General features: G+C 38.6%; 2 protein-coding genes across 6 annotated transcripts in view; one reads left to right on the top strand and one right to left on the bottom strand.

Moving 5' to 3' along the window:
• The window catches only part of INTS13 (integrator complex subunit 13), a 32,852-nt gene extending 32,356 nt beyond the window's left edge, over positions 1-496 (top strand). For both annotated transcript variants that reach the window (XM_019936194.2, XM_019936202.3), the window contains exon 17: positions 230-496. In XM_019936194.2, coding sequence (XP_019791753.1) covers positions 230-269 — 40 coding nt within the window. In that variant the 3' untranslated portion in view covers positions 270-496. The remainder of the gene's footprint in view (positions 1-229) is intronic.
• A 14,455-nt stretch (positions 497-14,951) lies between these two features.
• On the bottom strand, positions 14,952-24,890 carry LOC109550169 (dystroglycan 1-like). 4 transcript variants are annotated; one of them, XM_019936289.3, is made up of 5 exons: positions 23,679-24,890; positions 22,865-23,094; positions 18,755-20,489; positions 17,639-17,776; positions 14,952-16,546 (listed from the first exon to the last, which is right to left on the bottom strand). In XM_019936289.3, the coding sequence occupies exons 1-3, from the start codon at positions 23,940-23,942 to the stop codon at positions 18,824-18,826; spliced, it is 2,160 nt and encodes a 719-aa protein (XP_019791848.1). In that variant the 5' UTR covers positions 23,943-24,890; the 3' UTR covers positions 14,952-16,546; positions 17,639-17,776; positions 18,755-18,823. The 4 variants fall into 4 exon arrangements, with proteins under 4 accessions (XP_019791848.1, XP_019791865.1, XP_019791839.1 ...); XM_019936306.3 differs by having other exon boundaries at positions 14,952-15,665; positions 15,753-16,546; positions 17,639-20,489; XM_019936280.3 differs by having other exon boundaries at positions 17,639-20,489.
• Positions 24,891-25,769: the final 879 nt, after the last annotated feature.

Here is a 25,769-nt window from a genome sequence, read left to right on the forward strand (position 1 = left end):
AGCTTGGGGAAGTCATGTAATCTCTCTGGGCCTGCCTCAATTTTCACTCATTTGCAAAATGAGGAAGTTAAACTAACCAAGGGGAACCCTAATTTTAGTCATTTTCTAAAGTACTTACATTCTTCTCTTCTATGACTATATTAAATTTTAATTTCATTTAATAGTTAGATAAGGAGAAAAAGTATTGGTCGTTAATTTTACCAACTCATTTTTTCCTCCTATTTTTCAGAATGGAGACAACAGAAAATGGAAAAGCCAGCCGTCAGTGAAGAGTGACTTGAGCAACTGAATTTAGTATATTGCATAAATATTTTGGATGGAATTTGATATAAGAACTTTTACAGCAAGATTGTATAGTTATGTTGCCTGGACTGGTTTTTACATTTTTAAAATATTTCAACTAACTTTATCTTTTTTGTATTAATTGTAAAATTAGCACATATGTCAGAAATATACATTTGTCCTCCCAAATTAAACAAATTTATTTTATGGTAAAGGGTGTTCCCTCTGGAAATGTTTTTTAAAAAATTCTTAGGCTTCTCTTTGCCAAATAAAACTCTTAAAATATCTGAAATGCAAAATATCGGAGTATTCCTTTAGGAAAAAGATAATATTCATATAATGGCTGACAGTTTTAAGAAATTTTAACAGAATTTGGGTGAGATTTATGTTTAATATAAAATATTGCCTATGAACCTGCAGCATATGCAGTGCTTTTCCAAGAAATAATGTTTTTCTGTTTATTTATTTTGTATTTTAATTTAAGTTGTTTTGTGTGTGTGTTGCCTACTTAAAAGCAGAGTTTTCAGGTAGTTGGGGTAAATTTATGTTTACCCATATTGGATGATGTTATATATACTTTTTATGCTAAAAACTTATTGTTCATTAACTTTTCATGTTGCAAGAGAAGCATGAAGGAGATTGCTTTGCAGACTTGGAAGAAAGAAAAGTTACTGTGTTACTTGTTTTAATCCCAGAAAAGAATCTTGGTCTCCTCATCTCTCAGAAATGTCATGGTTATATGGTGTATATTTGGTGAGTCTTCTTCCTGTGCTGCTTCTGGAAGCTCATAACATGTTGCAAGAAACATGTTATTTCAATGTTAAATGCTAATTCTAGGCTTGTCATTTTTCCTTGAGTATCTGTTAGAGAAGGAAAGCTCTTTTTTTAAATATAGAGATTCAGTATTTTTTATTAAAAAAAAAATAACTGGTGGTTAAATAAGGGTTCAGCAGGCTTTCAATCCAGTGAAATATACATTGTTCTCCTTTATCAACTCCTGTATCATTCTTAGCCCTTGCATCTGCCCTCTCCCCTAAGCTAGAGCCATTTTTATTCCTTACCACTGTGTTTAGATATACACCACTCAAAAGCATGACCAGGCCTTATTAGCACCTAGACTTGCAAGATTTCAGGAGCTGTAACCCAGTACTCAATTATTGGATCATATTTACTTGTGGTTGAGTTCTGACCTTTTGTGTCTTATCCTTGATACCCATTCAGCTTGTACCAAGTAGGCGTCCTTGCTGTAGTTCTTGATTCAAAAAACTTTTCTTTATAAACCATTTCAAAGACCCTTTTACTCTCAATTTGTGCTTTCTCCTTTTACATGTGCTAAGGCCATGCTTGTTGACAGTCTTATCTACATTTCAGTCTCCATTTTTAAGTATTATCTTTGCATATATACTGCTGTTATTGTGTTCTACCAACTGGTAGAATGTTTCTGTGGCTACATTTTGAACTACTGTACAAGTAGTTTTCTATATTATTCCATATATTGTTGGTGGTTAAGATTGTCCAGCAGACTCATTCTATGTGCTTAACTAGATGCCTTTTGAGCACCTAAAATTGAGCTCCTCCTCCACCTCCCACAGAGCATCAAGCTATATATTCTTGGTCTTATCTTGAGATACATTTTACAGCCTTTTGGTGGAAGTGACTGTTTTAGGACAGAAATAGAAAAATGACTGGTAGTTGTTGGCTCTTCTAAAACAGGATCCATATTGAGGATTTACTAGTCAAGATAAGTGAACAAAATTTAAATTAAAAAAAAATTATTACCCTTCCAGACTTAATGATTGTGGGAATGAAAGTTATTCTAGAGAGAACAAGTGCCCTTTCAGTTATAAAATTCTGATATCAGTATCATGGTAGCAAAAGATGTCCCTCATTTTTGTCCCCTTGCTCCCCAACAACAGCAAAAACTTGACATCCATCCATGGACAAAAGTGCCTTTGAGGGAGCTGTGGCATCCAGCATCCAATGCCAAGTGACCTGGGAAGGGTGTCACCCACCTGTGTGTTGGATAAATAGGCAGACAAACCTTGGTCTCAGCTGTGGACCCTGCAGTAGCCCATGAAAGGCTCCATACCCTCTCAGCCACAGTCTGGGAACCCCTGGAAAACACTATCTTAGGCACTCATCCATGGACATGGGAGCCTTGTGGAACTCCAGGTTTCTAGGTGAGAGGTTTCAGCACACCATTGGAGTAAAAAAAAAATATGCATCTGGAAGCACTGGAGTAGATAAGAGAAATACCTTGACTTTACCCACATTACCCTTCCTCCAAGGTGATGACACAGCTTAGGGCCAAAAGGGAGCTCAGCCCATGATTTCTCCTGTGGGGGAAAGTGAGAGTGTGTGAGCGAGCACCCAACTTCCCCAGCTGTGTGGAACGTTGCCAAGGGGGCTCATTTCTTTGTTGCCCCATCCAGAGTACTGAACTGTGAGCTACAAGACAAGGGGGTTGGTGGGAGGGGGTGGGAAGATGCTGGGAGAGTGGCAGATAGGATTCTCAGAGGGCATTAAAGGGATGCGAATCTTACTGTGTTGTAGACTCTATCAAGAAGCCCATCCGCCAGCTGCTGGGAACACCTCACCTTGGGTCCGCCCAGCTAGCCCATGGACAACACTCAGTGCCCTGCATGCCTCACCCAGAGACCCCTACCACGCTGTGGCCAGCTCCCTTTGTGCACTGCTGATGGCAGCAGTGAGAGTGAGCTTTGACAGACAGCTAGTGAGCACATGCAGAAAGCTGGATTGAAATCTGCAGGCAAGGGTGAAACTACAAACTTGAGCTTTAGCCACCTTTGGGAAAACAAAGAGACGCTGTCAGCACTTGGCCTGCTGTATTGTAGAATCCAGAGAAGGCAGATAAGCTTAAGAATTTTTCCACAAAAGGGAGAAAGGAGCGTGGAGCAGGTGTATTCACAGAAGGTCTGAGATAGCCTCTGAACACCTAGCAGGGCCGACAGAAGGTATCTCTCTCCTACAGGCAGTTAGTAAAGACTAGAGGAGGTGACTGCTACTTCAAAAGCAAAAAAAGCAATACAAAACTTCAAGAAACATGAAAAATCAAGGTAACATGACACCACCAAAGGATCACAATCTTCCAGTGACAACCCCAAAACATGGAGATCTGCAATTTACTCAATAAAGAATTTTAAATAGCTGTTGACCAGGAAACACAATAAGCTACAAGAAAACAAAGACAATTCAACAAAATCAGGGACAAAAATACATGAACAAAATGAGAAGTCTAATACAAGGAAGTCATAAACCATACAAATTCCTGAGGTAAAGAATACAATGAATGAAATGAAATGGAAAATGTACTAGAGAGCAGCAAAAACAGAATGGATCAATCAGAAGAAAGAATCTGTGAAACAGAAGACATAACTTTGAAATTATCCAGTCAGAGGAGTACAAAGAAAAAAGAATGAAAAGGAGTGAAACAAGCCTAAGTGTTCTATGGGCTGCCCTCAAAAGAGCCAGTTGGTGAATTACTGGAGTTCCAGAAGAAGAGAGCAGGAAGGGGGCAGAAAACTTATTTAAAGAAATAGTGACAGGACTTCCCTGGTGGTGCAGTGGTTGGGAGTCCGCCTGCCAGTGCGGGGGACACAGGTTCGATCCCTGGTCCGGGAGGATCCCACATGCCGCGGAGCGGCTGGGCCTGTGTGCCGCAACTGCTGAGCCTGCGCTCTGGAGCCCGCGAGCTGCAACTACTGAGCCTGCGCTCTGGAGCCCATGCTCCGCAACGGGAGGGGCCGCCACAATGAGAGGCCCACACACCACGGCAAGGGGTGGCCCCCACTCGCTGCAGCTGGAGAGGGCCCGCGCGCAGCAACCAAGACCCAACACAGCCAAAAATAAACAAATAATTTTTTTAAAAAAAGAAATGATGACAGAACTTCCCAAACCTGGGGGGAGATTCGGATATCCAAGTACATGTAGTTCATATGTCATCAAACAAAATTAACTTAAAAAGCTCCTTTCCAAAATACACTGTAATACAAGTGTCAAAAATCAAAGACAGAGACTCTTAAAAGCAGCAAGGGGGAAAAAGCTAGTAAATTATAAGGGAACCCCCAAAAGATTATCAGTGGATTTCTAGAGAGACCTTATAGGCCAAGAGAGGGTGGGATGATATATCCAAATTGCTGAAAGGAAAAAGCTGCCAAACGAGTATTTTATATGGCAAAGCTGTTCAGAAATGAAGGAGAGAGAAAGAACTTCCCAGACAAAAGCTGAGGGGATTATCACTGCTAGACCTGCCTTATGAGAAATGCTGAAAGAATTCTTTGAGTTGAAATGAAAGGACAATAATTAGTAACATAGAAACATGAACATGTAGTGGTAAAGGTAAGTGTATGGTCAAATTCAGAATAATACTATAATATTGTGGAGTATTAACCACTTAACTCTAGTGTAAAGGTTAAAGGACAAGAGTGTTAAAAATAACTATAGCTACAATAATTTGTTAATGAATATACAATATAAAAGAGGTAAACTGTGACATCAAAAGCTTGAAGGGGGTAGTAAAAGTGTAGAGTTTTTGTATGTGATTGAAGTTATTATCAGTGTAAAATAGACTGATATATGTATAAGATATTTTATGTAAGCCTCTTGGTAACCACAAAGCAACAATCTACAGTAGATTCACAAAACATAAAGAGCAGGGAATCAAAGCATACCACTTCAGAAAATCATCAGTTCACAAAGGAAGGTAGCAAGAGAAGAAGAAAGGAATGCAAGAAATACAAAACAGCCAGGAAAAAAGATGACATTACTAAGTCCTTACCTATCAATAAGTACTCTAAATGTAAATAGATTGAATTCTCCAATTAAAAGACATAGTGGCTGGATGGATTAAAAAAAACAACAACAAGATACAACTATATGCTGCCTACAAGAGACTCACTTAAGCTTTAAGGACACACATTGGCTCAAAATGAAGAGAGGAAAAACATATTCCATGCAAGTGGAAACCAAAAGAGAGCAGGATAGCTATACTTAGATCAGACAACATAGACTTAAAGCCAAAAATGATAACAGACAGAGAAGGTCGTTATATAATGGTAAAGGGGTCAATTCATTAAGAAGATACAAGAATCATATATATGCATCCATAATTGAGCACCTTAATATATTCAGAAAATGCTAACTGATCTGAAAGGATAAATATTATCGTATTGTAACAATACAATAATAGTAGGGAACTTCAGTACCCTAATTTCAACAATGGATAAATAATCCAGATATAAAACCAAAAAAAAAAAAAATTGGACTGTAACCAACATTACTTAGACCAAATGAACCTAGGAGACATACAAAACATTCCATCCAACAGCAACAGAATACTCAATTCTTCTCAAGTACACACAGTATTCTCCAGGATAGTTCATATAGGTCACAAAACAAGTCTTAGCAAATTTAAGAAGGTTGAAATCATACTAAGTATCTTCTGTGCCCACAAGGGTATGAAACTAGAAGTCACTAACAAGAGGAAAACTTAAAAATTCACAAAAATGTGGAAATTAACACTCTTGAACAGTCAATGGGTCAAAGAAGAAATCAAAGAGAAATTTTAAAATATCTTGAAACAAAAATGGAAATACAGCATATCAAAACATGGTATGCGGGCTTCCCTGGTGGCGCAGTAGTTGAGAGTCCGCCTGCCGATGCGGGGGACACGGGTTCGTGCCCTGCTCCGGGAAGATCCCACATGCCGCGGAGCGGCTGGGCCCGTGAGCCATGGCCGCTGAGCCTGCGCGTCCGGAGCCTATGCTCTGTAACGGGAGAGGCCGCAACAGTGAGAGGCCCGCATACCGCAAAAAACAAACAAACAAACAAAAAAAACAACCAAAAAAAAACATGGTATGCTGCAAAAGAGGGAAGTTTGTAGCAATAAACACCTACATTAGGGAAAAAAAATAAAGATCTGAAGTAAACCTAATTTAACACCTCATGAAACTAGAAAAAGAAGAAACAAAACTAAGCCCAAAGTTAGCAGAAGGAATGAAACAACAAAGATCAGAGTATAGGGAAATGAAATAGAGGCTGGTAAAACAATAGAAGAGGTCAATAAAAACTAGGAGCTGGATTTATTGAAAAGATAAAATTGACAAATCTTTAGCTAGACTAAGGAAGAAAGAAGACAAAATTATAAATGAAAGAGGAGACATTATAATTGATAATACAGAAATACAAAAGATGATGAGACTACTATGAGCAATTGTATGCCAACAAATTGTATAACCCAGAAAAAAATGAGTAAATTCCTAGAAACATACAACCTACCCAGACTGAATCATGAAGAAATAGAAGATCTGAGCAGACCAATCATGAGTAAGGAGATTGAATCAATAATAAAAAAAATTCCCAAAAGGAAAAGCCCAGAACCAGATGGTTTCCCTGGTGAATTCTACCAAACTTTTAAAGAAGTAATGCCAACACTTCTCAAACTCTTCCAAAAAACTGAAGAGGAAACACTTTCAAAAGCATTCTATGAGGCCAGCATTACCCTGATACCAAATCCAGATAAGAATACTACAAGAAAATAAAACTAGATCTTATGGATATAGATGCAAATTTTTCAATAAAATGTTAGTAAACAAAATTCAACAGCAAATTAAGAAGTGTACAATGATTAAGGTGGACTTATCCCTGCGATGCAAAGATGGTTCAACATATGAAAATGTAAATGTAAATGTGATGTGCCACATTAGTCGAATAGAAGATAAAAACCATATAATCACCTCAATAGATGCAACAAAAACATTTGATAAAATACAACATTCTTTTGTGATAAAAACACTCAACTAATTGGGTATAGAGGTAACATCTCAACATAATAAAGGCCGTATATAAAATGCTCACATTTCACAGCATACTCATTGATGACAGGTTGAAAACTTTTCCTCTAAGATCAGGAACAAGACAAGGGTGCCCACTCTTACCACTCTTATTCAGTACAGTACTAGAAGTCCTAGTCAGAGTAATCAGGCAAGAAAAAGAAAGAAAAACCATGCAAATTGGAAAGCAAGAGGTATAATTGACTTTGTTTGCAGATTACGTAATCTTACATATAGAAAAATCCTAAAGATGCCACAAGAAAAACTGATAGAACTAATCAAAAATTCAGTAAAGTTGTAGGATACAACATCAACATATAGAATTCAGTTGCATTTCTGTACACTAACAATGAAATATCTGAAAAAGAAATAATAGAAATTCCATTTACCATAGCATTAAAAAAGTAAAGTATCAGTACTTAAGAGTAAATTTGACCAAGGAGGTGAAAGATCTATACACACTGAAAACTATGACACTGATGAAAAAAATTGAAGAAGACACAAACAAATGGAAAGATACCCCATGTTCATGGACCAAAAGAACTGATATTGTTAAGATAGCCATACTACCAACAGCCATCTATAGATTCAATGCAATCCCTATCAAAATTCCAATGGCATTTTTACAGAAATAAAAAAAAAAGCCCTAAAATTTGTATGGAACCACAAAGCAATCCTGAGAAAGAACAAAGGTGGGGGCATCACACTCCCTGATTTTAAACTAAATACAAAGCTACAGTAATCAAACAGTATGGTGCTGTTATAAAAATAGACACATAGACAAATGGAACAGAATTGAGAGCCCAGAAATAGACCCTTGCATATATGGTCAACTGATATTTGAAAAGGGAGCCAAGAATACTCAATGGGGAAAGGATAGTCTCTTCAATAAATGGTGTTGGGAAAACTGGATAACCACATGTGAAACTGGATCCCTATCTCATAAAAATTAACTTGAAATGGATTTAAAACTTAAACACAAGACGTGAAACCATAAAACTCCTAGAAGAAGATATAGGGGGAAAAGTTCCTAGCAATGATTTTTTGGATATGACACCAAAAGCAAAAATTAATAAGTGAGACTACATCAAGCTAAAAAGCCTCTGCACAGCAAAAGAAACAATCAACAAAATGAAAAGGCAACCTTACCTTTGGAATGGGAGAAAATTTTGCAAATTATATATCTGATAAGGGGTTAATATCCAAAATATATAAAGAACTCATACAGCTCAATAGCAGAAGAGGGACTGAATAGACATTTTTTCCAAAGAAGATATACAAATGGCCAACAGGTTCATGAAAATGTGCTCAACGTCACTAACCATCAGGGCAATACAAATCAAAACCACAATGAGACATCAGTTCATATCTGTTAGGATGGCTATCATCAAAAAGATAACAAATGCTGATGAAGATGTGGAGAAAAGGGAGCCCTTGTGCTCTGCTAGTGGGAATGTAAATTGTACAGCCACTATGGAAAACATTATTGAGAACAACCTTACATTAACAAACAAAACATTAAATTAACATTTAATTAACAAAAATTAAATTAAATTAATAAAACATTACATTAACAACAAAACATTAAAAATAGAACAACCTTATAATTCAGCAATCCTACTGCTCGGTATATATCCAAAGGAAAGGAAACAGGATATTGAAAATGTACCCAAACTCCCATGTTTATTGCAGTTTTATGCATAATTGCCAAGAAACAACCTAAGTTTCCTTCAACAAATGAATGGATAAAGAAATTGTTATTGTATTATATATATAAAATAGAATATTATTCAGCCATAAGAAAGAAGGAAATCCTGCCATTTGCAATAACATGAATGGACCTTGAGGGTATTATGCTAAGTGAAATAAGTCAGAGAAAGACAATTACTGTATGATATCACTTATATATGTAATCTACCAAATCAAACTCAGCAAGAGTGGAGCTTGGGAGTGGGGGAAACAGGGAGATGTCGGTCATAGGATACAGAATCCAGTTATAAGGCAAATCAGTTCTGGGGATCTAAGCACAGCATTGTGACTCTAGTTAATATTACTGTATTATATATTAGAAAGTTTCTAAGGGAGTAGATCTTAAATGTTCCCACCACAAAAAAGAAATGGTAATTACATGACGTGATGGAGGTGACAGCTAACCCTATGGTGGTAATCATTTTGCAATATAAAAGTGCAGTACATCAAGTATACACCTTAAAATTACACTATGTTATACGTCAGTTTTATCTTAATAAAGCTGGGGGGAAAGATTCTACTGACTAAAAGCTCTTTCATTTTTGTAATCATAGTAAAAGGCAAAATTTTCACAATCCTCTGATAATTGCATGGCTTGTTTGACAAACTATTACAGTCATAAATACTGTGATATTTTACTCCAAAAATTCCAGTTTATATGGAGACTGTTCAAAATCACTGTGTGGACATGTGCAAACCTCATTAATACACAGACTTATTAATATATGGATTGACACTGGTATATCATGTAAGTATTAAGAATAAGACTGAAAAATACACAGCTCAGTTTTAGAGGAAGGTCACCAAGTGTTTGAATTCTTGAATACTGCACTTGTATTCCTGACTTTACAGTACTAAGGTGCCCTTAATTGAGGGCAAAACAATCTACAGTACTTTGGCCAACTTGTTTTATGAGGCACTGTGTTATTTGCTTTGTTATTTCTGGAATATTTCAATTAAAGTCACCAGTACAATTGCACAACGTGTAGAGAACAAAAGTGTCCAGATGCTAACTTTGTTATGGAGGTGCTGCTCATATGAGCAAATCTAGAAATTTCCATATTATCGTAAGGATTTGAAGCACTAGACTTAATTTTGAGATCTCCAGGATCTGAATTTACACTTATTAGGTTTAATTTCATTCAGATCTATTTCCATGATTAAAATGAACATATTAGATTGAAACATACAAAATTACCATTTTTATATTCAAAACAAAATTGAATATTGGCCATTTCATATGGTTCAATTTATAGATTTGTTTTTATATCCTGTCTAAATATTCAGTAGAAACTAAATTTAGCAGGTTGTGTATATTGAAACAAGTTCCTCCTAGTGAAATGTGTAAACTTAATGTCTGATTAGGATTGTCTTATTTGTAACATTTTAAATTTAATTCCATCACTGCTCTGAATCAACTGAAAATGAAAAGCTTCAAAGGAGAAAACATTTTGAATTAAAATGCCCCTGTAATTTCTTTCTTAGTAAGGAATGGGGTCATAACTATTTAGATGAGAATATTAAAAGAAGAGAGAAAATATTGTCCTATTTAAAAGTAGACATCACATTAAATTTATGTACATACCAAGTTCAAGGACAGTCCTTGGGAATATGTTTTAAGGGGTAGAAGAGAAGGAAAAATAAAGGTCAGAGAGGTCAGAATAAAGAAGCGCCACAAAAGTTGCAGAGGTGTTCAGAAGCCTGAAGACTTAAACAAGGCCAACCAACAGATATGCCAACCAAGATGCTGCAGATGCTGGCGATTACTTCCAAAAAGCCATTTCCATGGAGCAGCGGGAGTAGAAACTAAATTGTAGTGATTAAAATGTTACTTGAATGAAGTTAGAAGTAGAGGATATGAGTCAGCTCTTTCAGAAGTGTAGTGACCAAAGCACCCTTGCCTGTTATGGTAGCTCAATAAAAGAATAGAATCGAGGGAAGGTTTGTGGTTATTTTTTGTCAGTCTTTTTTTTTTTGCGGTACGCAGGCCTCTCACTGTTGTGGCCTCTCCCGTTGTGGAGCACAGGCTCCGGACGCGCAGGCTCAGCGGCCATGGCTTACGGGCCCAGCAGCTCCGCGGCATGTGGGATCTTCCCGGACCGGGGCACGAACCCGTGTCCCCTGCATTGCGCAGGCAGACTCTCAACCACTGCACCATCAGGGAAGCCCTTTTGTTAGTCTTTTAAAAGATCAGTATGAGGTGCTTGTTTGTGAGTCAAAGGTAAGGATACAATGGAGAAGTCATTTTAACAATATTAATTCTTCCAATCCATGAGCGCAGTATGTCTATTTGTGTCATCTTCAATTTCTTTCATCAGTGTCTTATAGTTTTCTGAGTACAGGTTTTTTACCTCCTTAGTTAGATTTATTGACAAGCTTTTTTTTTTTTTTTAGGCCGTACCTCCTTGTGGCTTAAGGGATCTCAGTTCCCCCACCAGGGATTGAAGCTGGGCCACAGCAGCGAAATCACTGAACCCTAACCACTAGACCACCAGGGAACTCCCAATTCTCAGGTATTTTATTCTTTTGGTTGTTATTGTAAATGGGATTGTGTTCTTAATTTCTCTTTCTGATAGTTTGTTGTTAGTGTACAGAAACACATCAGATTTCTTTATATTAATTTTGTATCCTGCATTCATTGATGAGTTCTAGTAGTTTTTTTGCTAGAATCTTTAAAATTCTCTATGTATAGTGTCATGTCAAAGGCACAGAGTGACAGTTTTATGTCTTCCTTTCCAATTTGGATGCTTGTATTTCTTTTAGTTGTCTGATTGCTATGGCTAGGACTTCTCTGTGAGAGTGGGCATCCTTGTCTTGTTCCTGCTCTTAGAGGAAATGCTTTCAGCTTTCCACTATTGAGTGTGATGTTAACTGTGAGTTTGTCATCTACGGCCTTTATTATGTTGAGGTAGGTTCCCTCTATGCCCACTTCCTGGAGAGTTTTAAATCATAAATGGATGTTTAATTTTTGTCAAAAGCTTTTTCTGCATCTATTGAGATGCTCGTATGATTTTTATTCTTCAATTTGTTAATGTGGTGTATCACATTGATCGATTTGTGGATATTGAACCATCCCTGCATCCCTGGGATAAATCCCAGTTGATCATGGAGTATGATCCTTTTAATATATTGCTGAATTCAGTTTGCTAATATTTTGTTGAAGATTTTTGCATCTATGTTTATCAGTGATAGTGACCTATAATTTTCTTTTAGTGTGTGTGATATCTTTGTCTGGTTTTAGTACCAGGGTGATGCTGGCCTTGTAGACTGAGTTTGGAAGCATTCCTTTTTCTGCAATTTTCGGGAATAGTTTGAGAAGGATGGGTGTTAACTCTTCTCTAAATGTGTAGTAGAATTTGTGAAGCCATCTGGTCCAGGGCTTTTGTTTGTTAGGAGTTTTAAAATTACTGAGTCAACTTCATTCCTGATAAGTGGTTCATTCATATTTTCTATTTCTTCCTGATTCAGTCTTGGGGGAAGAATTAGCATTGTTAAAATAACCATACTAACCAGGACAGTCTACAGATTCAATACAATCCCTATCAAAATACCAGTGGCATTCACAAAACTAGAACAAATAATTCTAAAATTAGTATGGAAACACAACAGATCCTGAATAGCCAAAACAATCTTAAGGAAAAAAAGAACAAAACAGATGTATCACATCCCTGACATAAAACTATACTACAAAGCTACAGTCATCAAACAGCATGGTACTGGCACAAAAACAGACACATAGATCAATGGAACAGAATAAAGAGCTGAGAAATGAACTCACACTTATATGGGCAATTGATCTATGACAAAGGGGGCAAGAATATACAATGGGGAAAAGACAGCCTCTTCAATAAATGGTTTTGGGAAAACTGGAAAGCTACACGCAAAAGAATCAAACTGGACTACTTTCTCACACCATATACAAAAGTCAACTTAAAATGGATTAAAGGGCTTCTCTGGTGGCGCAGTGGTTGAGAGTCCACCTGCCGATGCAGGGGACACGGGTTCGTGCCCCGGTCCGGGAAGATCCCACATGCCGTGGAGCGGCTAGGCCCATGAGCCATGGCTGCTGGGCCTGCGCGTGTGGAGCCTGTGCTCCGCAACGGGAGAGGCCACAACAGTGAGAGGCCTGCGTACAGCAAAAAAAAAAAAAAAAAAAAAAAAAAAGGATTAAAGACTCAAATGTAAGACCTGAAACCATGAAACTTTTAGAAGAAAATATTGGCAGTATTCTCTCTGACATCAGTCTTAGCAGTGTTTTTTGGGCTGGACAACAAAAGCAAAAATAAATAAATTAAACTACATCAAACTTAAAAGCTTTTGCGCAGCAAAAGAAACTAACAACAAAATGAAAGGCTGCCTACTGAATGAGAGAAGATATTTCTAAATGATATATCTGACAAGGGGTTAATATCCAAAATATACAAACAACTTATATAACTCAACATCCAAAAACCAAACAACCCAATTTTAAAAATGGGCAGATGACCTGAATAAACATTTCTGCAAAGCAGACATACAGATGGCTAACAGGCATATGAAAAGATGTTCAACATCACTAATCATCAGGGAAATGAAAACCAAAACCACAATGAGATATCATCTCAGACCTGTCAGAATAGGTATTATCAAAAAGTCAACAAATAACAAGTGTTGGCAAGGATGTGAAGAAAATGGAACCCTTGTGCCCTGTGGTGAGATTGTAAATTGGTGCAGACACTGTGGAAAACAGTATGGAGATTCCTCAAAAGCTGAAAATAGAACTACCATATGATCCAGTACTTCCACTCCTGGGCATTTATCCAAAGAAAATGAAAATACTAATTAGAAAAGATATATGCACCCCTATGTTCATTGCAGCATTATTTTCAATAGCCAAGATATAAAAGCCACCTAGAGACCCATAATAGATGAATGGATAAAGAATATGTGGCGCATATATATATATATATATATATATATATATATATATATATATACATATACACACACATATGCACACACACACAATAGAATATTACTCACATAAGAAAGAATGAAATCTTGCCATTTGTGACAACAAGAATGGACCTCTAGGGTATTATGCTAGGTGAAATTAAGTCAGAGAAAGACAAATACTGTACAATCTCACTTATATGTGGAATCTAAAAACAAAACAAATGAGCAAACAAAATCAAATAGAAACAGAGCTATAGATTCAGAGAACAAACACGTGGTTGCCAGAAGGGAGCTGGGTAGGGGGAGGAGAGAAAGAGGTAAGGGAGATTAAGAGGTACAAACTTTGAGTTACAAAATAAATGAGTGAAGGGTATGAAATGTACAGTGTGAAGAATACAGTCAGTAACTATGTAATATCTTTGTATGGTGACAGATGACAAGTAGACTTCTCATGATCATTTTGAAATTTATAGAAATATTGAATCATTATGTTGTGCACCAGGAACTAACCTAGAGTTGTAGGTCAATTATACTTCAAAAACAAACTGATAAACAAACTCATAGAAAAAGAGATTAGATTTGTGGCTACCAGAGGGGGGATAGATGAAGGCAGTCAAGAGGTACAAACTTCCAGTTGTAAGATAAAGAAGTACTAGGGATGTAACGTACCACATGATAAAGATAATGAACACTGCTGTGTGTTATATATGGAAGTTGCTAGGAGAGTAAACCCTAAGAGTTCTCATCACAATGACACGTATTTGTTTCTATTTATTAAATGTATCTATATGAGATGATGGATGTTCTCTAAATCATGGTAATCATTTAATGATATATGTAAGTGAAATCATCGCTTATACAGTGCTGTATGTCAACTATATCGCAATAAAACTGGACAAAAACTTTAAAAATACAATGGAGAGGGGGCTTCCCTGGTGGCACAGTGGTTGAGAGTCCGCCTGCTGATGCAGAGGACACGAGTTTGTGCCCCGGTCCGCGAAGATCCCACATGCCGCGGAGGGGCTGGGTCCGTGAGCCATGGCCACTGAGCCTGCGCGTCCGGAGCCTGTGCTCCACAATGGGAGAGGTCACAACAGTGAGAGGCCCGCGTACCGCAAAAAAAAAAATACAATGGAGAGGTAAACATTTAATCATTCTTTCCCATACACAGTCAAACCTTAACCTATTGCAGAATTTATTATTTATCGTTATATTATTTATGCCTTCATACTCAAGGTTGTGATGAGTATCTTGGGCCGGCAGTTTACAGCATTTTTCACATTTGGATATGCTGTTGCCAGTGATGCAATTTCTTTCCATAATGGATGATTCATTACATGATTTGTTTATGGTAGCGGTGGTCTGGGTGACATAAACTTATAATTGACCATCAGGCTTCTAAGGAGAAATAAGTGATTAGAATTAATTGGTAGTATGTTAATACAGTTAACATGGAGGATGAATTATTTATTGCTTATCTTTTTACAATTTGACTCAGCAATTGTTTATTTTACCTGCTTTCTAGATCAGTTATCCCTGTTTCTCATACAGTTGTTGATACCTTTGGATTTCTGATAGTATTACTCACTTCTCCTCTGGCTAGTGAGATCCATTTCATCATGGAATGGGAGTTGACGTTTTGAAGGCTGCAAGATTGACTACTCTTGTGTCTGTGGTAGAGGTCACGTTTTCTCTGTAAGGTTGATGTTGAGAAGACAATGGTGTCCCTCTCCATAATCCAGCTGAGGGTGGAACTTCACACTCCAGGATAGGGGGCTTTCTCGGCCTTAGCACATACATTTCTTAGTCTGAATTACTTATTAAGCTTCTCCCTTGAAACACCAGGGACTGAGGAATAAGAAAAGCCTTATAGTTCCTATAGAAATGGTAAGCTACACTTGCCGCTATTGCCACAATCAGTATACACATACTTACCAACAAAGCCAAAATAAGATTTCTAATCCAGTGGGTATTTTCTATGTTAGATGAGGCAAGAATGCTGTTTTCAATTACTGACCCATTATCTGGCTCTAGAATAAGGCAGATTCCACCATATGTGATGTTCTCAATTGTGCCAATTTTGTATTCCGGTGACATAGCATATGCAAAATCTGGATGGACGTTCCCATCAGGCCTTCTTAGTTTAAACATCACTTCCTGAATTTTTCTGTTAGGACACCTTTTCAGAGAACTGCCGTTGACTTCACATAAGGTTCTGTTATACCAGGATATAATAGTAGACCCTGGTCTCAGGGTGGTTAATACAATTTGTTCAGGGCTACTGGAGTTTAGATAGTCAGTGAGTTTAGCAAGAAACAAACTAATCCTCTCTCTCTTCTTGATAAATGAGTAGAAACTGTTTTTAGTGCTCAGAGTGTAAGTGTGGCAGGGTGTACTTCTGGGCAGCTTCAGTTCAATGGTGAAAAGCATCTGAGCAGCCAGGCCCCCAGAATCTGTGGCATGAAGAATAAATTCCTGAGGGGAATACTGAAAATCCAGTTCTAGGGGATAACCATGTAGTATTTGATGAGTCAAATTAAATTGCAGCCAGCTTTCTGAGCCTGAAGGATATTCATCTACTGATTTTATTGCAATTGTCAAATGAGTTGAGCTGCCATCTTCCTGATCATAAAATGTGTCAGGATGGATTGGGAAATGGAGTCTGTGCCCGACAGTTGCTGTTATCAGTTGAATTGGATTAACAACTGTTGGAGATGTGTTGGGTTGACCTAGAAGGAGCAAACAAGAAACAAATTTCAACAAAAACCATTCTTATTTAGATGTTTAAGGTTGTCTTGGTGGTTGACTTATTTCCCCCCCATATTCATTTTTGGACCTGATTTGCATAGGAATGTGGGAAATCACAGACATCCTGTATTTGGGTACCACATAAGTAATTCCAGGAAGGAGTGAAAGAGACTGACTTCTTTCATCTCTGTTTTTAGCCTTTGATTTGGGGACACTTCCTCCATCTACTCAAGGGTCAGGTTCATCCGTCTTAAACTCTGTCTGCACTTTCTCTTTTGGTTTTCTTTCTCTCACTTCCCTCTCCCTCTTCTTTGACCTTCTTTGTCTTCTGTCTTATCATCAACTGGTAGAGTTTGCATTATAGCTTTGATGCTACTTCTTCATATTCACAGAGGTTGTTAGTTTCCAAATTTCCTAATCCTCTCAGCCTTAAATTATAGTATGGAAGAAGATCTTGAGATTAGCTCATTAGTAGTATCAAGTAACTAAGTCTGGGTTAGAGAGCTTCAGAAAAACAATATTTTGGCAGTGGGCTCAAATTTCTAAACTGATTGTGTGTGTGTGTTTGTGCGTGTGTGTGTCTGTATGTCTATGTTAAAAAGCTCAAGAGGGACATTTTTTAAAGTTCAGGACGTAACAGTTGTATAATTGAACAGAAACATAGTAATGAACTAGTGCTCTAATTTCAAAGAACACATTTAAATCCCAAGGCACCTAGAAAACAATTCAAGCTCTGCACAGAAAAGATTTGGTGTTGTCTGAGAGAGATGATGAGGTAGGTGACTATCGCAAAAATGGGAATATGCTGCAACATAACAAAGGCAGGTGGCTTTAGATATTGTGAGTCGCACTAAGCTGGAAAGAAGAGTGTCATACTAGGAAAAAGCGGTGAATCTAGAAGACAGGATGGGACAATTACTTGATGAAGGAAAGACTATTTTGAAGGGAGATCTGAGCACTGTTGCATATTTCATGGGATTGACTAACGGTGTATGTTCTAACTACCAGGGAGATAAGTTTCAAACAGGCTCAAGTTCCATCAGCTTTCCCTCCTTGGTGATAGAATTGCTTACCTGGGGGTGACATGTCCTCAGGTTTCTGAGATTCAGGATGGAGAGCACATGTCTTCAGAATCTTTGCTGCGTGAAGCAGTTCATATTTAGTGAGAGACAAACTGGTTGTACCTTGTCTAAATGATGTTTCTGGAAACTCTGTAGTGAATCCAGATAAAATGGTGAGCCTCAATTTAAATTAGATGTTTAATTGAAACATAGGAAATCCCCCAGAATTAAAAATCATCCATGCAATTTTCCATGGAAGTTACCATACAAGTATGCTTCAATATGAAACAAGTTCTAAGAGAATCACTCCTATATGAGTTACCTAGTTCAGAAAAGAGAAGCTGGGCAGACATGATAACAGGTTGCATTTAAAGAACATTTACCCAATGCCAGGCACTGCACAAAGTACATATTTCATTTTACCTTCATGACAAACATATTGGGATAATGATTATCCTCAATCTATAAATGACGAAAATAAAATAATAAAATTAAGTAGCTACTCAAGGTCACACAAATAGTATATTATAGAGCTAGATTTTGAACCCTTGGCTGACTATAGATACTGAATTCTTAATCACAGTATTGCCTGTGTTTAGAGTATATGATGAGAGAGAAGATGGTCTTAATTTTACCAATAGAGATTGAATTTGTTAGCAAGCCTTTTTCTAATTATGATGAACCATAAGGTTGCAACAGATTATCAGTGTCTTTCTGAGATAATTAAGGAATAATAGTAACTAGACAGAGTATGGTCTAAGTGATGGCTTGAAGTTCCTTCCACGTTTGTGAATCTTTGATAAATCTGAATTATATTTAATGTGTAGAGGGCATAAAATGGGTACTGCATTTTGTTGTTGACTTTTCTTACATAATATTTTCTTAATTTTTTTTCCTCCTGAAAATCACTATGCTCCTTGTAGAAATATTGGAAAATACAGAAAATATAGACAGAAGAAAATCCAGCACTCATAAAGTCATCACAGTTAACATTAGGCACTGTATTTTAATCTTAACACTATTTTAATCTGAATATTTTAACCAACATTATTTGGTTACTACTTGTTAGTATAAAGATTCACTGAAAAATATAGCAAATAGAAAACTAAGCAACTACCACAATCTTACCTTGCATGTTGTTAACGTCAGAAATAGTCCCATATCTTGTCAATAAGTTTTGGGTGGTATGTGGGTGACTTACCACCATTCCAGTAGGATCCAGGTTAAACATTGTGTTGCCTGGTGAAGTTTGCTAGTTCTTGAGAATTTGCTAAAAGCTAAATGTTCTATGCCTGAATACCAGTCACTAAGAAAATGCATTATAGTCCTTGAGCCCATGCTTTCAGGTAACTCAAATGCATTTGCAAATTTGGGCAGCTCAGAAAGGGATGAATCCAATAAATCAGGTAAATGAGTAAATGATGAGGTCTCCTTAGAATAAGATTGAGTTTTCAAAATCACATCAGATGATGAGTCTTCCTCTGATTGGTTGCTGGAGAAATGAGCAGTTTCCCACAGCAAAAGAGTTGAGTCAAATGTACTATCCCATGCAAATCTGGTATTTACGCTCATGCCAAGAGGTGAAACTGTCTCTGTAGGAGTGGGGAATGAATGAATCCACTGAGAAACTTCAGGAGTCTCAGACACATGACCATGCTCACGAAGATGCTTCTGCCTCAGCCAGCTTGGCAGGGGCAACTGGCTGAACTCAAGGGGAAAATGCGAGACTGCCAGTATCTCCCTCGCTGAGGCTGCAGGTATCAGGAGACTGTTACGTGACTGTACAAACCTTCCCAGGTAGACTGGATGAGAGCCACTCCATCTGCAGAGGAATGTTGTCATTGAAGATAGTCCCTTGGAAGGTGTGGCCACATCCTGTATCACCTCCTCAGAGACTGAGGACCCAGGAAAATGAGAGTACTTGGATGAGGCAAGAAAGGCTCGTGAATACCAAGGTTGACTAACAGACTCTGAGACAAGGTCAGATAAAACAGGATGCTTTTGTATTTTTGTTCCGTGGATTGGGGTGTGCCCCCTTATCTCCCACTCTGTCAAGTCTAGTTTTTCTAACAACACGGATACTGTAGAAGTTCTATTCTGAAGGAAATCAGAATCTGTGAATGAAGTAGCTGTTAATACCATAGAAGGAAGGACCTCAGGAAAAGCAAAAGAATATTCAAGGTTTGTTGTCAAGGACATTTTCTTTAATGTATTCTGTGATGCTACTGTATGCAGTGGCCTTGTCATCTTTGTATACCTTGGAGTACCTGGAATAAAGTCAGGATGGAGGATAGGAGTGATCCGTCTTAAGGCAGCAAATAAGCCAGAAATTGAAGAGGCCTCATCTTTAGGGATCCAAGGAGTCACTAAGGTGGGTAGTGAAACAGAGAAAGGGTTGTTTGGTTTTCTCGTCATTTCATTTGGCCCTACTGTTGGGACTGGGATAGCCCTTAACTGCCTGGGTCTTCTTTGAGATTTTTGAAGTAATCTCCAACCTTCAATCTTATATCCTAAAATTTGGGCAAGATACTTAGAGGAAGCATGCTGTTGAAAAACTTGCATTAGCTCTGGCAGTGCTGTAGAAACATCATGTTCCATAGACCAGTGGAATTGTACAGAGTGACCTTGTAAAGGAATGACTTGCCTAGGATCTTCAGCCAACACTGGAAGGTTCCAGAGATGCTTGTTTACCTTGCTTCTGAATGTGCTCATGGTCACCAAAGAAGGATCCAAGTGGAAATAGTCTGCCAGTGTATGTACCAAAAAGAGACGGTCTTGAACACCAAGAGTTTCAGCAGCTGCTTTAAGAGTAATTTCAGCTACGATGGTGGAAAACTCCTTTGAGCCTCCGTGGGTCCTAATACTGAAGATTGAAAAGAACAATACAGCATGGAATATTGCTTTATTAGCAATCCCTTATTTTTATGTAGGCCTTCAGGGTATATATAGCATTCTCTCAAACATCGTTTATTGTTGCCTCCAATAACTAGGAGGATAGGGAAGACAATTATCATAATCCCTAATTTATAGTTGAAGAAGCTGAGATTCAAAGTGCTAAGAAAAATGTCCAAAGGCACAGAGTAAATACCTGATCCTAATTCAGGTGTTCTGACTTCAATCAGAAGGTAAGAATTTCAGTGGGAAAGTTGTTTTGGAGTTAGAAAGTTTTGAGTTATTTAACTGATCTGAGCTTCTGTTTCTTCGAATAGAGAATGGGTATAAAAATTTCCCTTGCAGAGCTATTTTGCATATTAATTGATATATGCACTTCACAAGTTATTACCTGGCACACAATAAGACTTTCACTCTTACTGCACCTGTCCTGTTCCTTTCTGTCCCTTCTCGTCTCTTCCCTGTGACCTTTCCTATCCTTCCCATCCTTGTGTCCTTCCTTTCATCCTACCTTGTGTCCTTTCCTTCCTTGCATCCTTTTTTTTCTTTCATCCTTCTGTATCCCTCTTTTCCTTGCATCCTTCCTTTTGCTTTGCTCTCTTGTACTTCTTTATCTCACATCTTTTGCATCTAGACCAACAGTGGACCTCCTCTTAAATGGAAGTACTGGTGAGTAGTCCCTGCAATTACTAAATGTGCTCTTTTAAGTAATAGCCCATGATTTGACTTTAGTCCATAGTTGGGATTGTGAGGCCAATGTCTCTAGAAGCTCGTGGCTTTGCTGAATGGAAACCCAAGTAATAACTCTCACAGATCCAGAAAGGATGTGAGCATAGGATAGCCCTAGTTTACTGTTGAAATGAACAGGTATGCTAAACCAAAAAGTATAAAAAAAAAATTTAGTTCTTTTAAGAAAATGAAAACAGGATTAATTTTTAGGGTGAAATGATTAGATTCTGTTTTGAATGCATTGTTAAGGCTTTCATTTCTTCCCTTCATCTGTAAGACTTTCAAATGTGCCACGGAGCCCATAAGGCTTTTCGAGATCCAGCCTCTGCTAACTTCTCCAGCTTCATGTCCCGCCACTACCCAGCTCACCCTGTGTTTCAGCAATGCCAAATTTTGTGTGGTTTCCCAAACATAACATTCTGTTTAATGTTTTTGTAACCATTCAACAGGTCCTTCTTTGAGCCTATAGTGCCTTTCCTCCTGTTTTGGCTAGCTGACTTCAACTTCAACTTTAATGTCCATCATGGACATTACCTCATCCAAAAAGTTTTGCCAACATCCTCCCCCAAGGTGAGTTAATCTACGAATGTAGCCTCTATATCTTACATATATAAGATATATGTAATGCATTCTTTGCACCATATTACCATTTTTTAAATTACATTTCCACATACCCTACCGGAGCAAGTTCCTCAGCAGCAATTTATTCATATTATCTCCTACGCCCAGTTCAGGGATCTGGCAAATAGTAGACACTCACTAAATTCTTAATGAATGAATGCGTAGGTAAATGAAAAAAAATGAAAAAAGATGCAATGATACATGGGAAAACACCTTATAAATTGTGAGTTGCTGTGTAAGAGTTGGTTATTATTGGCCTGAAATATGTTTCATAGTTTTGCATAAAAATTATTCTAGAAGTTAAAAAGCAAGTTTCTAGAGAAAAACTTCAAAATTTTAGATTAAGAGGGATAGCAAACAACATGGTTATTTCCATATTGGAAAATAACTTAAGGAAAATAAAAAATACTCAAAATGTGAATTGTTAAACCCTATAGAATTACCTTTTAATCGATTTGAAAACAGATAATACATGAACACAATATAAGATTCACAAGGCACAAAAATGAAAATCATGTAAAATACACTGTGTTCCTTTTTTACCCCGTCATCCTTATTGCCCAGTCTCCCAGTTTTCCTCCCTTACTGTTACCATAATATTCCAATGTATTCTATGCTTACAAGGCATATGTGTATTCAGATGCTGCTTTTTGAAAGAGGAAAAGAGAAAAGGACTGTTCTCAGTTAGTGCATGGTCCCTGAGTGTAAAATAAAATGGTATGAGAAATAAAAACTTAGTTCCCAAGAGTTCATTTATTTGGGGAGGTTGTTTTCCAATTCAAGGAATTACCATAATAAGCTTTGCTCTAAGAGCCTGTTTATTAGCAACACTGTGAAATGTGTCTACTTCTCCCTTTTGTGATGGTCTTCTGTTCCTTATTCTTCCTCCAGTGCAAGGTTTTGCTTCTTCATATCCTGCCCTTGCTCTTTTGACTAAACTCATAGGCTCAGCGCCACACCCAGGTGTCCTGGTACTTTTTTAATGCGGACACTTACCCACTTGGAGAAGGAATCCAGCTTGCTTCCTTTACTTCATCCCTATCCAGCACATGAAGGGTAAAGGTGATGGAGGCTGTTCGTGTTTGCTGGAAACAGAAATCCCCAGACACTAGCACCATGATTTGGTAATCTCTTCCTTCATCTTCTAAGGGCAGTCCTTGCAAGGTCTTGATAGAAGGATTATATTCCAGCCATCTTGGCAGTTTGACGTTATGAACCCCTGTAACCTGTTCAATTACACATGAAATAAAGTCTGAACTTGCCTTTGGGAAGAGGTTTTACATTTGTTTGCTCTGTCCCTGTGGCAGAGCACTGATAACAAGAGTTAAAGATCTCTGTTGAGGTATACATTTCAAGTTTAATCATAAACCAGTTTTTTTTAAACGCTAAGAATATACTTCTTTCTTCTCAGCTTCATAAAGTTCTTTTGAAAAACCTAAACTTTGAGTAGGAATCACAGAATAATCACTAAACTCATTAAAATACTGGGTCAAGTATTTCATTAAAAGAAGTTTACAAAGCCTAGGAACTATTTAATATGATTGACAATTAAGGCTTGTGTCTAAAAATGCTAAATTCTATTAAATTCATATATTGGATTGCTTTTCCTCTCAGACTAGGTTCCTTACAGTAGCTCGTTATTTGTAAGCCTTTAAAAGTACTTTCATTTTCTTGGACAGTGTCCTGAGACACCTACATATAAACTATTACAGGGTTACAGGGACTACTTGGAAAGCTTGAACCCTGTTTATTTTTAATATCTACGAAACACAGTGCTGAACAGATTGGTTAGAGATACTTAGATGCTTACCTGAAACTGACTTATTTTCCCTTGGAAGGCATATGGAGAAACTGGATAATAGAATAATTTTCCAACGAGAGCAGCTGTGTCTGGCACGCCATGAAGAACTCGGGTCTCTGCACATGAATAGTGAGTTGTCACAGCCAGCCCATGCATGGAGACAGAGGTCAGCAACAGCGCAAGATACGGTATTGCTGAAACTCTTCGGATCCAGTCCAGGGACTGACGGGTGCCGGCGAGGTCCGCTCCCGTGCGTTTCTTACTGGTATCCATGGCTTCTGTATAGTTAGCTCCACTTGGGTAACTGGATATCACCTTACTGAACCGCAAACTGCTCAACCGATTACTATTTCTTATCTATCTTCAGAGCAATATTTAGGGTTTAGAATCCTTTTGTTTTCACATATCATTTGCATCAACGGAGAATTAAAGATTCCCACTATCTCAAAACATCACTGCTCTGTGGTGAAAGCACAAGTGAGAGAGGGAGAGCACTGATGCATTTTGACAGAGTCTGCCTTGCATGGCCCCTTTAGTGATCTCCATCCAGCGGTACCTAGAGATTAATACGGTGCTCATAAAAGGATGAGTTAATGTAATAAGACAGTAAAAACAAATACAATACAGCAATAAAAAGCCTTCCGCAAAGATAGCCTTATTCCCATTTTCATCTGTGCCCCCATAATAGACATCAGAGGTTTCTCAGCATCCCTGTCCCTCTTTTGGTCATAACAACCTCCCTTTGGGAAAATTTCCCTCGCCTACCTCATGACCAAATGATGTAGGTCCCAATCGTAGTCACCCATCTCTCTGGCCAGAGAGGTGAGCAAATAACTCGGGGCTGGTAGGTCAAAATCCTCAGTGCTGGGCTTCCCTGGTGGCGCAGTGGTTGAGAGTCCGCCTGCCGATGCAGGGGACACGGGTTCATGCCCCGGTCCGGGAAGATCCCACATGCCGTGGAGTAGCTGGGCCTGTGAGCCATGACCGCTGAGCCTGCGCGTCCGGAGCCTGTGCTCCGCAACGGGAGAGGCCACAACAGTGAGAGGCCCACGTACCACACACACACACACACAATCCTCAGTGCCTCTTGCTGTGGGGAAAGCCCAGGTTCGGGGAGGAGACCCAGTCTTGGCTTTTACTGTTTTCTGGGGTTTTCCATGGACGTGCTGGGACATAAAATCTCTCTTTCCTCTAGGGTTGCGTGTTAACCTGCCGCTTCATCAGTACGCCTTCCCCTCCCCACCCCACCTCAATCCTTTCCCAGCACCCCGCGCCCAGCCTCCTCTCGTTTCTGGAACTTGTTATAGAACAGCCCAGTCATGTACAGGCAGGCACTCCGGAAAATGTGGAATAACCCACGGCCCTAGTTGCAATGTATTCCTTTTCAGCTCCCAGTGGACTGGTGTCTGTAGCATTTCTTCTTTATGTTGAACACGATGTTAAGCTTGGCCAGTAGAGGGCACTGGAGAGACACTGCAGGAAGAAGGAGGCGTCTGGTTTCCGGGCGCTGTTTTGCTTTCGGTAGCTGCTGCTGTAGGGTTCAGCAAGGTTGTATGTGGAAGCGGACATCCAGTGCGCTCTGCACCAGCCTCACACTGTCCCTTGGTGACCTTGCAGTCCAGCCCAGGCCCAGTTGGCCACTAACCATGACCCTCCTGCCTGGACGCTGGTGTGTTCCAGACCTCGTGTCGGCAGCAGCACCCAGACCCTGTCTGCATCCTCCCACCAGCGTCGGCGCATCTGTACCCTGCAAGGTTGTCTCCTGCTGCCTGGTGACTGTGGACCAGCTCTGCATCTGACAACCCAGTAAACTTCCCTGCCATCCCATGGGTGGCAACCATCCTTTTCTCTAAAGAGATCTAAACCTTACTATTGGAGAGTGGGCCTTCCCCCAAGTTTTCTCTTCCTTAGGCACTCTCCAGCAGCCCTAGGTACCCTTAGAGTCTTCTTTACATCTTTTTTTAGCTACTCTCCTACTTTAAGTTAATAATTCTTTACATAAAACCTTCCCTGTTCAAACATACTGTGTTTCCAGTTTCCTTATTGTCCAGACTGATTCACCCCTTATTCTTAACATTACTTTTAGTTTCGGTGACTGGC

This window comes from Tursiops truncatus, chromosome 11, assembly GCF_011762595.2.
Source record: "Tursiops truncatus isolate mTurTru1 chromosome 11, mTurTru1.mat.Y, whole genome shotgun sequence".
NCBI classification, from domain to species: Eukaryota; Metazoa; Chordata; class Mammalia; order Artiodactyla; family Delphinidae; genus Tursiops; species Tursiops truncatus.